The following is a 16,180-nucleotide window of genomic DNA, read 5'->3' on the forward strand; positions in this document are numbered from 1 at the left end:
ACCCGGAAGTGCGGGCTAAAGGCAGGCGGGTTAGGGTCAGGTGCGGGTGGGGAAACCCCTGACCGCACATCACTAGTCTTTTGAGTACTATGCTACTATTTCTGACTACATGTACAATTGAAACATTGTGGCAGTATTAAACTCTCCCACAATACCTTTCACACATCAGTCATTTACCTTAATTACAGTACTTTTAGAGGCCTTTTTACTAAAATTTGACTTTCTTTTCACTAAATTAAATAAAATTTGACAACTCCCAAACCCAGATCCCCTTAATTTACCAATAATTATTCTCTAAAAAAAGGTGGAAAAAAATCATGCAACAATTCAAATCTTGTGACTTTTTTGATTTGATTCTCGATACAACTTTTTATAGTTTGTAACCTGAAAAACGTATCTGTTTATTGAACAAAAAACAACTCAAACAGCCCTAAACTATCAAGAATCCTGAAAGTAAAAAAACATCTTACAATTGTTTAAGGGGCCATCGGCCATTGACTTCTACATAATTTTTTCGGATTCAAATTTTTAGCAGCTACGTGGCGTAATAAATCTCTAAAAATTGGAATTTTTTATTTTCTTTAAAAATTCAAATTTTTCCCTTTTAAAAACTCGACCAGAAAAATCTAAGGTTTAATATATAGGCCCTTTAATCGCAGAATATGCAAAGCATTGTGGGGACTGGAGTCTTTCCTACTTCTTTTCATTAATACAGTGAATGGCAAAAGGCAGATACATAATGCTTTCTATAATTAACATTGGAAAGTTGATTAGAATTACATTTGATTTAATTATGCAACATTTCGGGGCATATTTATCAAGGGTCGAATTTCAAATTTAAAAACTTCGAAATTCAAATTCAAAAAGACCAACCGAAATTAGGTCGAAGTTTTTTTTGGTCGAATAGGTCAGTTTTCAATCGAATAGGTCCACATTCGGCCGAATTTGAATCGTACTAATTGAAGGAATAGCGAATTCAAACGAATTCGATTCTAAGTTTTTCCCAAAAAAAGTTTGATTTTACAAAGTCCACCAATTGACTCCAGATAGGTTCTAGGAGGTCCCCCTAGGCTAAAACAGCAATTCGGCAGGTTTTAGATGGCGAATGGTTGGTCGAATTTTTAAAGAGACAGTACATAATAAATTTCGATATTCGAATTTTCAAATTTTTTTCAAATTCGAATCGAATTTGGACTATTCCCTAGTCGAAGTACACAAAAAATAGCTTGAAATTCGATTTTTTTTTTCATTCAAAAATTCATCTTGACCTTTGATAAATCTGCCCCTTCATGTTAGGGTTTACAACCCCTTTAATTTTTCCTGTGTTGTTTGCTATGGAGACAAAGCAACCATTTATTTCTAACCAGCTACTAATCTTCCTGTCTGACATGGGGCCTAAACATAATCATATTTATTAACATCATTATTAGAATGATCACCCAATATTTTTGTATAATGGCAAATTTATGTTTTTGCAGATTCCTGGATTTGAGTTTTTCAGAAGTTGCTCCCACTTATCACATGGCAGAAAAAAATCCTCCCCCAATACAAGCCTCTGGCATTGCTGAGGATGGATCTTGCCAGAACCAACAAGAAACAACTCTGCTTGCCACTCACCTGAAGAAAGTGGAAAACCATATCACTGACGCACGGCGCTTCTGTCATCTCCCCAAACGTTCTGCTGTTGATATTGAATTCAAAGACATTTCTTACTCTGTGAGAGAAGGGCCATGTTGGAGAAAGAGAGGTGAGATGGATAGAAGCAGAGTCACAGAGGGATGGAATGATAGAAAAAATAAAGGAAGGATGCACTGAATCCAGGATTTGTCCAAATCCACATGCCTTGCTGAACCAAATCCTTGGTTTTTTTTTACACATCCTAACCCTGATTTGCATATACACATTAGGGTTCAGTATTTGGCCAAATCTATCAAGAAGGACTCAAATCCCAAAATAGTGGATTTGGTGCATCCTTAAAATAAAGTAATGAGGACTGGGAGTGAGAGAAATTCTAAATAGTAATGAGAATGTTGGGCAGAAATGAGCGAGTATTTCCATGGTACAATTTTAAATGTGATTGAAAGAAAAGTGTCTCTGTATTTGACAGTGCTACTAATTTACTCTTCACAGGATATAAGACTCTCTTGAAATGTTTATCCGGAATGTTCTGCAGTCGAGAACTTATTGGAATTATGGGACCATCGGGAGCTGGAAAATCTACCTTAATGAATATTCTCGCTGGGTACAGGTGAGAAATACAGTACATAAAAAGTTTAATAAAAAAATTATATTTCACTTCTATATGTATTAATTCCATAGGTACAGTAGACCAAAATGCAATATATTTGGTGCGATATGTTTAAAAAGTAATACAAATATTAGCTTTTATTTATAGGACAAGAGAATATCAAAACATGATACAGTAAATACAGTATAAAGAACGCTAAATATTAATGGTTATTGGAATAAATAAATAAAACTGGTAGTTGTGGTGAGGCCATTAATATATAAATTGAAGCCCAGAGTTTATGCACAGCTCCCAAACATGAAAAAGATAATAGCATTAAAGACATATAAATAACCCTTATGGTAGTATTCAAGACTCCTTGGGTTCAGAAGTAGGTGAAGGTAGTCATTGGATTTTGATCTAAAGAACAGTCTTTTTCAGCCATAAATTGAAACAAGAAGATCTAGACTAATGTTTATGGAGCTAAACGCCTCTCATGTAGTGGCCACCTGTTGAAGGTTTGTGTTGTAGGTACATAGGAATGTAGGAGGTTTCTTTCAGTCATGTATCTTTGTGCTGTGGAGTGTGCAGATAAATTAGGGGTGTCTTATATTCAGTGACAACTGTTTTGTGGTTGATTCAATTCCCAAAGACTGATTCTTTTTACATGCATGTGTTTTACTCTGGGTTTGTTACTGTGTTTGATATAGTCTGCTCTTTGAGATATTTATTTGCCTCAGCTTTAATCAGCAATTATCCCTGCAGATAAGGTACGTGCAAGGGGACATTTAACTATATAACCAGGTGTTTTATATGACATGTATAATTGTATTCCAAAAGGTTGGCATATTGCAGTGTGACTAATACCCCCATTCTACTTCCAGTCTCTTAAACATGAAAGCCCCGTTGATAGCATGAACAATATCACATCTCTATTTAGATCTCAGGAAATGTTTTCTCACTCTAGAAAGTTTTGGCAGATCGTAGGTGCAGATTTATTAGTGTCGTACTGGTAGCCCACCAGGACCGCCACCTTGAGAACCCACCATCCTCATCCTCTTCACAAATCCCTGCCCTCCAATGCCCTATTGCTTACCTCCTCTCTCCTTTTGGGAGACGCCAATTTCAACCAGTGGGGGTGAGCCTGCAGATCCTGGCCAACAGGGGTGTGTGTGGAAGATCCCGTGCAACAGGTAAGGGGGCCAGTGTCCCTTCGGTCCAGTCTGACCCTACAGGGACTGTCCACCTTCACAAAAAAATGTTTTCATTTCTTAAAGGAGGCATTTTGTGCTAAAAATGAGAATGTACCAGTGCATCATTTAGATATAGAAGAATTGTGCTTTAAAATGTAGTGTTTATTGAATAATTCTGCAAACCCCTTAATAATCCCTCCCTTTCCTTCCACTTCCTGCTCCCTGAATTCTAGGGATGCATCGAATCCAGGATTCGGTTCGGGATTCGGCCAGGATTCAGCCTTTTTCAGCAGGATTATGATTCGGCGGAATCCTTCAGTCTGGCCGAACCGAATCCTAATTTGCATATGCAAATTAGAGGTGGAGAGGGAAATCGCGTGACTTTTTGTCACAAAACAAGGAAGTAAAAATTGTTTTTCCCTTCCCACACCTAACTTGCATATGCAAATTAGGATTCGGATTCGGTTCGGTATTGGGCCGAATCCTTCGCAAAGGATTCGGGGGTTCGGCCGAAGCAAAAATAGTGGATTCGGTGCATCCCTACTGAATTCCCAGGCTGTGCAGGGGAGCTGGTGTCTCTCAGCTCACTGCACTGTAGGACAGGAACCAATCAGCCGCAAGCAGGACCTGATAGGGAACTAAAGCCTGTCTGTGCTTGTGTGACTGCAGGGCTGTGATTGGCTGTCCCCCTCCTACTGTGCTTCTGGCAGGGACTTTTTGGACACGCCCACCCCTCATTTGAAACACAGACAGTGAACATGTAGAGGGTGCTCTAATAAAGTGGCTATTTTTAAAGATAATATTAATTTTAAGCACCATGTAAAAGCAAAACCATATATTACTTATAATTGCCTATAAAATTTGTGTTTTTTCATTTATTCTATATGTTTTCCTATATGTTTAACTTCCCTCCAGCTCCCTACGTGTACCTTTTTATTTTTTACAGCAGTGACTGGGACCGGTGTGGACTGCACCAGATTTACCTAGCACTCAACCAAACACCTCACAGGTACACAAAAGCGCGGGAGCACTGGGGAGCTGCTCGTCCCCAGTGCTCCCCATAGAGCGGCTGGGCGGCATGTTGCCCCTAATAATCTGCCGCCCTAGGCTCGACCTTTGTGGCCTAGTCACAAATCCGGGCCTGCCCACCGTTTTTTTCCCGCTGTCCTGCTGGCCCAGTCTGACCCTGGGTCCCCCTATTGTTGTGCCCTAGGCCCTCTTTTGCCTACCCCTAGTTCCGGCCCTGCTGACTGGTCAGAAGGGGGTGGTAGCTCCAGAATTCCCATGTGTCATCACTCAATTTGGAACTGAAGGCAGCCAAACACTGTACTCATGTTTATGAAAGACGCAAGGAACGCATTTTAACGTAAGTACCTTCAGTGAAAGTGGTTTTACATGCAACTGACCAGGGAAAATTCAGGGACCGCAACTGCAGTTGTCAATGTAAATAAACCCTGTTGCTTATTTGTAATGCACTGAACCCTGTGTTACATATGTGTGTGTGTGTTGCAGAAGTATGTGAACCTTTGCTTTCAATAACTGGTGTGCAATAACTGCAACTATATGTTTCCATAAATGTTGGTAAGTCCTGTGCATCAGCTCTGAGGAATTTTAGCCCATGTCTGCTTACAGAATAGCATCATCTCAGGTATGTTCGTGGGCTTCCTCACATGAACTGCCCACTTCAACTCCTTCCACGGCACTTCTATATGATTAAGGCCACTACTTTGACTCATCCATTCCAAAACATTACTTTCTTCTGCTTGAACCATTCTTTGGTTTGACTTGTGCGTTTAGCGTCGTTTTGTTGCTTTATAACACATTTCTCATGAGCTTCCTGCAGAATTTGCTGGTGCAATTAATAATTCATTGTTCCAATTCATAATTCATTGTTCCATCAATGCAGGTCCAAACCATAATAATGCTACCATTATATTTCACAGAAGGGATTAGCTACATATGCTTGAATACAGTGTTGTCTTTTGTCAAACATAATGCTTTTCATTCACAAAGTTCTGGTTTCCTCCACAACATTCTTCCAATAGCCTTCTGACTTCATTAGCAAAATCTAGACTGCAATGCTCTTGGATAGTATTTTCTTTCTCCTTACAACCCTGTTGTACACTATTGTTGCTCAGTGATCTCTTGCTTGTGGACTCATGAACCAATACAAGAGAAGCCTCTAGCCTGGGTAAATTGAGTATTTCAACCCTTGCTCTTAGTGAACTGTTGGTGTCCAAACGCTTTAGAAATAGCTTTTTGTTTTATTTTTCAGAGGCCTCAGAAATCTCCTTTGCCATGACACACTTCCATAAACCATTGTTTATTAAAGGGGTGGTTCACCTTCAAACAACTAGTTTTTTTTGGATAGATCACCAGAAATAATGACTTTTTCCAATGACTTTCTATTTTCTATGTGTCACTGTTTTTCTAATATTGAAGTGTCAAGTGTCTTTTTTCACCTTCTGAAGCAGCCCTGGGGGTCGCCGACTCTGTAAACTGTTCTAAATGGATACATTTAGTTGATACATTTCTTATCTTTGTCCCTGCTGAGCAGAATCTCTGGGTTTCATTACAGGCAGCTGTTAGAATTGATACAATAGTTGCTAATACTCCAGAGATGCGGCTGAAAAATGTATCAACTAAGGGGCCCATTCACTAAGTTTGAGTGAAGGAATAGAGGAAAAATAGTTTGAATTTCTAATGTTTTTTTGGCTACTTCGACCATCGAATTGGCTACTTCGACCTTCGACTGCGAATTGAACGATTCGAAGTAAAATTCGTTTGAATATTCGAACATTCGATAATCGAAGTACTGTCTCTTTAAAACTTTCTTCGACCCCCTACTTCGCCACCTAAAACCTATCGTGGCCAATGTTAGCCTATGGGGAAGGTCCTCATAGGCTTGCTAACAATTTTCTGATCGAAGGATAATCCTTCGATCGATGGATTAAAATCCTTCAAATCGTTCGATTCGAAGGATTTAATTGTTCGATCGAACGATTATTCCTTCAATCGTTCGATCAAACGAATTGTGCAAAATCCTTCGATATTCGAAGTCGAAGGATTTTAATCCGGCAGTCGAATATCGAGGGTTAATTAACCCTCGATATTCGACCCTTGATACATCTGCCCCATATGTTTAGAATCTGCACCTGAATTACTGAGCTTAAACACCAGAGACAGGAACATTCAACTTTAAACTTAGATTTTGGGAAAAACAGTAAAAAATAAACAATGTCAAGTAATTGAAAAAAGTCTTTATTTCTGGGGAACAATCTGAAAACAACTGAATTCAAAAAAGTGTTTGGAAAGTGAACAACCCCTTTAATATCAGATTTGGATTGCAAAGGGTTCACAAACTTTCAAGCACCACTGTACCTACATAGTTATATGTCCTGGTCTCTGTTTAGTTTCAAATTGATTTGGATAGGGGCAAGACTTCACTGTGATTAACAGGGTTTTAAAGGAGAATTAAACCCTAAAATGTATATGGCTAGAAATACCATATTTTATACACCGTACTTATTGAGACAAACGAAAAGGTCTGCATTTTTGTAGTAGTAATGACCCAGGCCTTCAAAGTTGTCACAGGAGTTTCCCATCTTGGATTTGGTTAGTAGTGTGTGCGACACACATGCTCAGTGTGCTCTGGGCAGCTGTTGAGGAACTAAGCTTAAGGGTCATTGCAAATCTTCAATTAGGTTTGCCTGTTATATAAGCTTATGCTGCAGAGCTAAATATTAAATTGTTGCCATGTACTAATAATCTGATTTATTTATTAATCAGCCTTAAATTGTGACATTTATATTCTATGTGTACTGTATATTGTGAGTCAGTTGCTAAGCTCAGTAAGTGACAACAGCACAGAGCATGTGCAGTGAATCAGCAGAAAAGAAGATGGTGAGCTACTGGGGCATCTTTGTAGACACAGATGTTTGCTGCTAAATAGCTATTGTTTATATATTTAATTTACATATGTGAGTGTATCTATAATTTGTTTTGAGTATGTGTATATATGTGCACTGGGGTTCATTTTAAGGGCTTCAACTTGATGGTCTTTTGCAAGCCAACTTATTTATATACTGTAACTATGTACCTATTATGTCCACTACTCTGTATAGGCAGACACAAAATTAATGAAGTTTTAGGTGAACTTAATCTCCCAAAATTTGTCCAGCTGCCATGTACAAAGCAGTGTATGCTATAATGCTTTGCTAAACAAAGTAGCCTTACTTTAGGCTTTACTCTGTCCTATATAATAGTTGTATTCCATTTATAATTTGTGGATATAATAAGGATTTAAATATTCTTTGGTTCTCCTTGCAATGCCTCCTATAATTATCCACTTTTGTTATTATACTGTATACCTCAAAAAGCCTTTCTGCTGGTTTCTTTCACAAGAAACCAGCAGAAAGCACTACCTGATGATATAAATGATGAAGCCAAATGTTATAAAAAAGAAGAAAAAGTATGACCCATATGGTTGCACCTTCCCACCTTCATTAGCTGAGTTCCCAAAGCAAAGTTTTGCTTTGGGAACTCAGCTAATGAAGGTGGGAAGGTGCAACCATATGGGTCATACTTTTTCTTCTTTTTTCTATGCTATTTATTACTACCATTGACCTTGCACACCACCTTTTTGTTTCAAATCTCTACCAATGGATGGTGCTACCTACCAAACTAATATATCTCAAATGTTATAAAACAATTATTGGCCTGTAATTGATTTCCATATTCATAGCATTAGCAAAAACAGCCTACTCAAACTGTTCTCACCTACACTTGCCACTGTAGTGACAATGAGCCGGATTAAGTTAAAGCAGGGGTCCCCAACCTTTTTCACCTGTGATCAACATTCAAATGTAAAAAAGTTGGGGAGCAATACAAGCATGAAAAATGTTCTTGGGTGGTGCCAAATAAGGGTTATGATTGGGTATTTTGTAGCCCCTATGTGGACTGACAGCCTACAGGAGGCTCTGTTTGGCAGTACATCTGGTTTTATGCAACCAAAACTTGGCTTCTAGCCTGAAATTCAAAAATAAGCGCTTGTTTTGAGAGCAACATCCAAGGGGTTGGAGAGAAACATGTTGCTCATGAGCTACTGTTGGGCGATCACTGATTTAAAGGATACGTCAACCCCAAAATAAAAATTTGCCTTATAAAAGAAAATATAATTCTAAGCAACTTTCCAATACACATTAATTAAACATTTTCAATGCTTTTAAATAATTGAAACTGGTTGTTACTTTATAAACAATGTTGTAATTTTGCAAGTCTCGGCTCCCCATCAAAAGAAGGTCTGTTAAAGGGGAACTCCACACAAACATAACTGAAGCTTTTTGAAAAGTAAACATAATTTCAAGCAACTTTGCAATATACATTGATTAAAAAATATGCAGACTTTTCATGATTTTTAATGGTTTCTGACAGTTCCCTAAGCCCAGCCCCCTGCTCTTCTGACTACTTTGCTGAGCTGGCTGAGTACTGTTACTTTGTATCAGCAGCCATCTGTCCTCAGCCTGCATCCTCCAAACCCCACAATTCCCTGCACACGTGATTTCAATAAGGAATGGAACATTACAGTGCAATGCATTGTGGATTATGTAGTTCCTGCATGCTTTCTGTAAACTGTGGAGAAGTTGTTACAATTTGTAACATCAGTGTTTAGTCCCTCCTTTCCTGCCAGGATTTCAAATGATGCAGAAAGAGCAGAACTTTTAACCAGCCGGATTGCAGCATAGAAAATGGCATTTATTCTGAAGAAACAGGTAACTGTGATGGGTATATTAGGGGTTTCTGTGTTATATGGGCTTCTTGAACAAAATTTTGGTTTGGAAGCCGGAGTTCCCCCTTTAATCAGTGGCCTTGTCTTAAATTGTTTTAACAGTCTGAGCCATCAGGGCAGAGAATAGAGTGGGACAGACAAACGGCTTTCAACAGCAATACATTTACAAATAACTTAAACACCAGAGAAAATCTGTAATGAATTTATATTGCAACATTGCTTAGAATTAAGTATTTTAAAATGTATTTTTTTGGGTTGACGTTCCCTTTAAGTATTACTTTTGTGCATCAATCGATAATTTAAACAAATTCTATGAAATTAATTTTCTATTTTTTTGACAAATCCTAATGTAATGAAATGATCATTCTTAGAGGGTGGCTCTGCAGCTGAACAGCTTTTAGACCTTGTAAATATCCTATGTCAGTGTTCTTGTTCTTGCATTTTGCTTTGCATTATTTTTCCGCTCAGTGTCTTTGGTGAAAATAGTTAATATTAAAAATATATGCAGTTAAAAAAATTATAGTGTCTTGTAAAAAGTCATATACATTTCTTGTAGGGGTATCATGGGTGTTCTGAGCCTGCATTGGAAATAGAATATTGCTTAATACTGAATGGAGGGTGTATTTAGATGTCTGTACATGTGTGCATTTGGTCTTACACCTACAATTGAAGCTTGACATTTGTGTATTCTGATCCATTTCTCCAGAAAAATACAGTATGCTAATTGCCTGCTTGATGAAATGTATTTATTAGTATGTACTTGTGATATAGAGCTTTTATTTAAGGTTGTTCATGTTGCTAATATCTAATATGTGTGTTTCAGGGAGAGCGGAATGACAGGCCAAATTCTAGTGAATGGGAAGCAACGGGAACTACGAACATTCCGGAAGATGTCATGTTATATTATGCAGGATGATATGCTTCATCCCCACCTCACTGTCAAAGAGGCAATGATGGTATGATGTGGAGTAATACGCTTGACGACATTGTGCCTACAAAGGTCCCATAATGCTCAATAAGTGCCCAGTGAATTCTTTGGTTTTTGACTGTCCCCTAAACTGTTAAGGATTTCCCTTGGGGATGTTCATCTTCCAACACTTTTTTTCAGTTCAGATTTTTTTTTAGTTACTTTCTATTTGTGACTGCTTTTCTAATATTAAAGTGTAATGTTTCATTTTTCACCTTCTTATTACTTTCTAAAGCAGCTCGGGGGGGGGGGGATCACTGATTCTGTAACCTAAATTGATATGTTGGTTAATACATTTCTTGTGTTTGTCCCTGCTTATTGGAAACCCTGAGTTTCATTGAAGGTAGACTTGTTACTGTAGTTGCTGAGCTGCCGGACTGAAACACCCAAAAAAGAATATAACATTTTAAAATTTAGTATTGGGAAAACTGAAAAATTTAAAGAAATGGAAAGTGATTGAAAAAAGTGTTTATTTCTGGTGAACAATCTGAAAACAACTGAATTGAATAAAGTGTTTGTAAGTTGCACAACGTAAGCACTTAAAGAGCCTCATGCAAATGAGAATGTTATATATAAAACAAATGACACACATTACCCAAGTAAACAGGCTAAATCTAGAACTCATCACCATTGCGTATCTTGTGCTTGAATGGTTGCCCCATGGTTAAACAGTAGCTTGTTTATATAGATTGTATTTGTGTTTCTAAAACAATACCAGTTTTACCAGTGCAGGGCCACACTACATTACACTGCCATTTCTTTAAAATACTTGATTTTTTGGTGTTACTGTTCCTTTTACAACCATAGACCCCCCACTTACTCATCCAAAAAGCAGGTTACCTGAAGTCTGACGTATATTTAGCTGAGAAATCTGAAAAACTGAGAAATTCTCTGGTACAAGAGCAATTAGTGATAGTATAAAACATTGGCACACTTGAGTAGATTTTAGTAGGTATTGAAGTTTAGAGATGAAGGAGGTTATTTGCTAAACTCCGATTTTTTATGGTCAGAGTTTTAAAGGGGAAAACGCAGTTTTTTTGTCGAAAAAAAAAATAGAATTTTTCAAGTGAAACCCTGATGCTGTTAAAAGTCGGAATAAAAAAGGACTCCATCTGAAACCTGCCGAGGTCATGTAGAAGTCAATTGCAGATGTCCCATTTACAATAGGATGATCATGATGTACATTGTGTTTCGCATAATAATCCGATTAATTTGTAGTTTTCGGGCATTAAACCTGCAAAAAATCGTACAATTCAGATTTTTTTCACGATTTTATGAAGTCTTTTCCCGCACCAGATTTTTTAGAGTAAATTTATTGATAAACATGGTAAAAAATGTTTGGTTGAAGTGGCTTTAAGAAAATTGTGAGAAATTTTCTGATTTTAGTAAATAACCCCCTAAATTATTGTATGTTCAAATAGGTGGGGTGGCACAATTGTGTTTGGGGGGAAACCACTGATCTTTTATAAATGTTCTGTCAACCCAGGTTTCCACTAATCTGAAACTCAATGAGAAGATGGAAGTAAAGAAAAAGTTGGTAAGTGCGAATTGTACAGAGCAGAAATCCTTACCAACCATATAATGTCTCTAATGTTTACGTAAAATGTATTTTTTTTTCATATTTGCTTTAGGTTCAGAATTTTCTAAAGTAAAATTGTTAGGTTGTTTGGTTGAGAAGAATTCATCAAGGAACATAGGGGCATGATGTAGAGAGAGACTTTTCACACACAGTGTAATTCATGCAGGTGAATGAGATTCTGACTGCATTGGGTCTACTGGATTGTTCTGGAACTCGCACTTTGTCTCTATCTGGGGGCCAGCGCAAGCGTTTGGCTATAGCGCTGGAACTTGTCAATAATCCACCAGTCATGTTCTTTGATGAACCCACTAGGTGAGACTGTTTTGCTAAAATCATATTTTTCCCTCCTTTTTAAAAAAATATTATTTTAAAATTAATCTTATTATGGTTTCTGTTTATTAAAAAAAAAACCTCTATTAGAGATTATCTGTGTTTTTTGCCCCTTGAGGTGTTTCTCCACAGCTATGCTATATTCCCTAAGAATTGCACAGAACCATAACCAAGTCAGGGATTTATTAAGCAAATCTTTACATTTTAAGCCTTAAACTCTAAATAATGTATCAAAATAGCTGGAATCACATTATACATTACTACCATATTGTTATATAATTAGTTTAATTCAGGGGCTCTAACTGTCCTATAACAAAAGCACAACAAAAGAAGCTGTGAATAAAATTAATAGTAAAGATAGGGCTACTGATACTCCAACCTTCCATATGCACAAACATGTTGGTTGAATTTTTATCTGGAACAACCTTGGCAATATTATGCCTCTTTAATTCTAGTCTTAGAAAATAAACATGGAACCTCAATTTTGAAATTATTTGTGCATCTGTTATTCATATAATCCCTTCTTTTCTACGTCACAGTGGTTTGGACAGTGCATCCTGTTTCCAGGTGGTCTCTCTGCTGAATTCTTTGGCACAGGGGGGGCGCACCATTATCTGCACCATACACCAACCTAGCGCCAGACTCTTTGAGATGTTCAATAAGGTCTGTATTTAGAATTACCACAGGATTTACTTACAGGATTGTTTTAGTAACAAATATATTTACTACATAGTAATCAGTGTTTTAATGTTTTGCTTGGATATCCATAAAATGTGTATAAGCATGTGTTCCAGTTATTCCTCCTCCAGAGCAGGGCTGTCCAAACTGAGGCTTCCTTAGACTTCCTTTCAGGACATGAACTTTTGATTATATTGTGTATCTATGATTAGTGGACCACTACATAGCAAAACTCTGGCAGCAGTACTTGAAGGTAATATCCATTTTCCCTTGTGTCCCTATTGCATTTGATTATTAGCCTACTACATAGTAAACTTGGACAACAGACAAAATATGTGGGGTGTTTAAGTCGAGAAGCTAACACCTGACGATATATAGATAGATACCAATATCTGTATTCAACCTCAATTCACTTGAGCAACAACCCACTCAACCCCCCTATAACATCCAAGCCACCCAACCCCCTTATATGCAAAAAAGCTGCTGGAAATCATTTAACTTTTCCCTTTGGATATTTTTAATTATGTAAGGCCATAGCGACATGCTCCAAAGTATCGTCAAAATAGCGATTACCACATGAATATGATGCCACATCGATTACATCTTGGTGGTACAAGAATTAGTTAAATCATTCATTTTATATTTCACATTTGCTTATAAATTAACAAAATGATTTAACAAGAAATGTAGATGCTTTGACAACCTTCCAACCTCTTCAGTTCACTATGCCTAGGGCCTTTTAACCTTTGTGCCAAATTAATTTATAAAGGGCAACTGATATAAATATGTACCAAAAATGAGCTATCGTGCCAACACACAAACCATAAAAGATAATATTAGCTAAATTATAGATATAGAATTTCACTCCCAACTTTCATCCTATTACAGCTAGAACTGCTTTTTTCTGTTTGTGTTTCATTTTGTTCCAGTGTTCAATGGGGCAGATTTATCAAAGTGTGACTTTAGAACTCACAGTGTCGGACTGGGACACCAGGGGCCCACCCAAAAACCTTCGACCAGGGGCCCACCAAGTAATCTTAGACCAGGGGCCCACTCTTAATACTATTAATCTTCCTCTCCTCACTCAACCTCCATTCTCCTAGTCTCTTTTCTTTATATACTATAATCTATTATTCCATCTATTTAGCCTCTTTGTTCTCATAGAAATAGGGAATGACCATGACATAGGCCAAATGTTTAGCAGCATGAGGGCCACTGACACCTGGGCCCACCGGGAGTTTTTCTGGTATCCCGGTGGGCCAGTCCGACACTGAGAACTCACCACAGAAAAACTCACTTTCTATTCATTCCTATTGGATTTTTAAAAGCAAAATTGATAAATACATTTCAAAGAATCCCATAGGAAGGAATATTAAGGGAGTTTTTCTGTGGTGAGTTCTAAATTCACTTTGATAAATCTGCCCCAGAATATCACAAAGTGGTGGTTCAACGATAGACTTAGGGGTAAATTTACTTACCTCCGAAAATCAGCCAGCGATGGCTTCGCTTACATCACAACACTTCTCCAGGTTTAAATTCGCCTGGACAACGCTAATTCACGAAGATCCGAAGTTGCGCACAGGGTACCGAACGCTTCGAAGTTGCGCTATAGATAATACGATCAGCAGTTCGAAGTTACTCTACCGCTAATTTGCATGCGGCGTGCAGTTAAAGTACAATGGACGTACAGTATATGTTGCAGCAAATACATTACACAAGGCCAGGAAACCTTAATAAAATTATATAGAGGTCTTATATTGCCCTACACATGTGCCCAGTGTATAGTTTAGGTGCCATATGTAAGGAAATGTAGAGGGGAAGCAGGGTACCCTAAAAAAAATTTACGCACTTTTGCAGGCTATCACCCTGAAAATAGGAAAAGACGCCAGCGTTTTTTGGGACTTAGAAAAATTTTCAACAAAATTTTAAGTAAGTCCATTGCACTTCGCCTGGTCTGAGGCGGTGAAGGCAAGTCTGGCGATAGAGGTAACGGTCAGTAAAATCAAAAACTTAGTCAATTTGCGTAGTAACGCTCTTTCGCCAGAGTGAAAATTCGCCTGCCGTTGGAGTGCGAAGTTGTGCCAGAGTCTATCGCCTTCACTAGCGAAATTACAGTGATGGTTAGTAAATCGACGAAGTGCCGAAATGACGTCAGCCGAATTTTAGCCAGCGTTAGCCACTTCGCCCTTTAGTAAATTTCCCCCTTAAATGGGACCTGTCACTCAGACATAAAAAAGCTTTATAATAAAAGAGATTTTCAAATTAAACATGAAACGCAAATACTTTTTTAATTAACACATCCATGGCTGTTATGCTGGCAATTTTATATTGCCTGCTCTGCCTCTATGACTCTAGAAGTGGGACAGGCAATTACTTTCAATTTCCATTCTATAATTGTGTAGTTAGTGCAAGTGCATCAGGTCCCCATTCTGGTGCATTAATAAGCTTGTCTTGTTAACAGTTTCCCAAAATGGCACTTTCCTATGTGTTCTTATTGTGGATTTCAAAAGAATAAAATAAACAAGATTTAAATAATTGATATAGTGTAAGTATACATATATAATAGAATATACAGTAGAAAATCATTCTGAATTATTTCTTATTGTGACAGGTCCCCTGTAAACATAAAGATCCAGTTATACCTCATGAAAAAAATCTACTCTCGGTTTAGATAAAGTTGGACAGAACTACTCTGGAGAAGAAAAAATGTGATTACATGTTAGACATGCATGGGTATATGCATATCTAGATAGATATAATTTTCTTTCTATTTTTCCAGCTGTATATCCTCAGTCAAGGGCAGTGTATATACAGAGGGTCTGTAACTCACCTCATTCCATACCTGAAGGGTTTGGGACTGCACTGCCCAACCTACCACAATCCTGCTGACTTCAGTGAGTCACATATATTCATCATATACCATCCTGCATATTTATCTTAACTACTAACAGTACGCTCTTAAAGTTGCATGGTTATGTTTCTCATATCGATTATACCATTAAAGGGATACTGTCATGGAAAAAAATTAAAATGCATCAGTTAATAGTGCTGCTCCATCAGAATTCTGCACTGAAATCTGAGCAAACAGAATTTTTTATATTTAATTTTGAAATCTGACATGGGGCTATACATATTGTCAGTTTCCCTGATAAACTTTTGTCACTCTTTATTGCAAGTTGGAGTGATATTAACCCCCTCCCTCCCCCCCCCAGCTGCCTAACAACAGAACAATGGGAAGTTAACCTGAAAACAGCTCCCTAAGACAGGGTAACAGCTGCCTGGTAGATCTAAGAACAGCACTCAATAGTAAAATCCTGGTCCCACTGCAACACATTCAGTTACATTGAGTAGGAGAAACAAAAGCTTGCCAGAAAGCAGTTCCATCCTGCTGGGCTGGCTCTTTCTGAAAGCACATGAC

At 37.8% G+C, this 16,180-nt stretch overlaps 1 protein-coding gene across 1 annotated transcript in view; it reads left to right on the forward strand.

The window, feature by feature from the left end:
• LOC121396432 (ATP-binding cassette sub-family G member 4-like) overlaps positions 1 to 16,180 on the forward strand; it is a 52,695-nt gene that overhangs the window by 19,528 nt on the left and 16,987 nt on the right. The window contains exons 2-8 of the mRNA XM_041571328.1: positions 1,479 to 1,747; positions 2,131 to 2,248; positions 10,032 to 10,164; positions 11,662 to 11,712; positions 11,921 to 12,066; positions 12,624 to 12,747; positions 15,542 to 15,656. Coding sequence (XP_041427262.1) covers positions 1,522 to 1,747; positions 2,131 to 2,248; positions 10,032 to 10,164; positions 11,662 to 11,712; positions 11,921 to 12,066; positions 12,624 to 12,747; positions 15,542 to 15,656 — 913 coding nt within the window. The 5' untranslated portion in view covers positions 1,479 to 1,521. The remainder of the gene's footprint in view (positions 1 to 1,478; positions 1,748 to 2,130; positions 2,249 to 10,031; positions 10,165 to 11,661; positions 11,713 to 11,920; positions 12,067 to 12,623; positions 12,748 to 15,541; positions 15,657 to 16,180) is intronic.

Source organism: Xenopus laevis, chromosome 7S, assembly GCF_017654675.1.
Source record: "Xenopus laevis strain J_2021 chromosome 7S, Xenopus_laevis_v10.1, whole genome shotgun sequence".
In the NCBI taxonomy this organism is placed as follows: Eukaryota; Metazoa; Chordata; class Amphibia; order Anura; family Pipidae; genus Xenopus; species Xenopus laevis.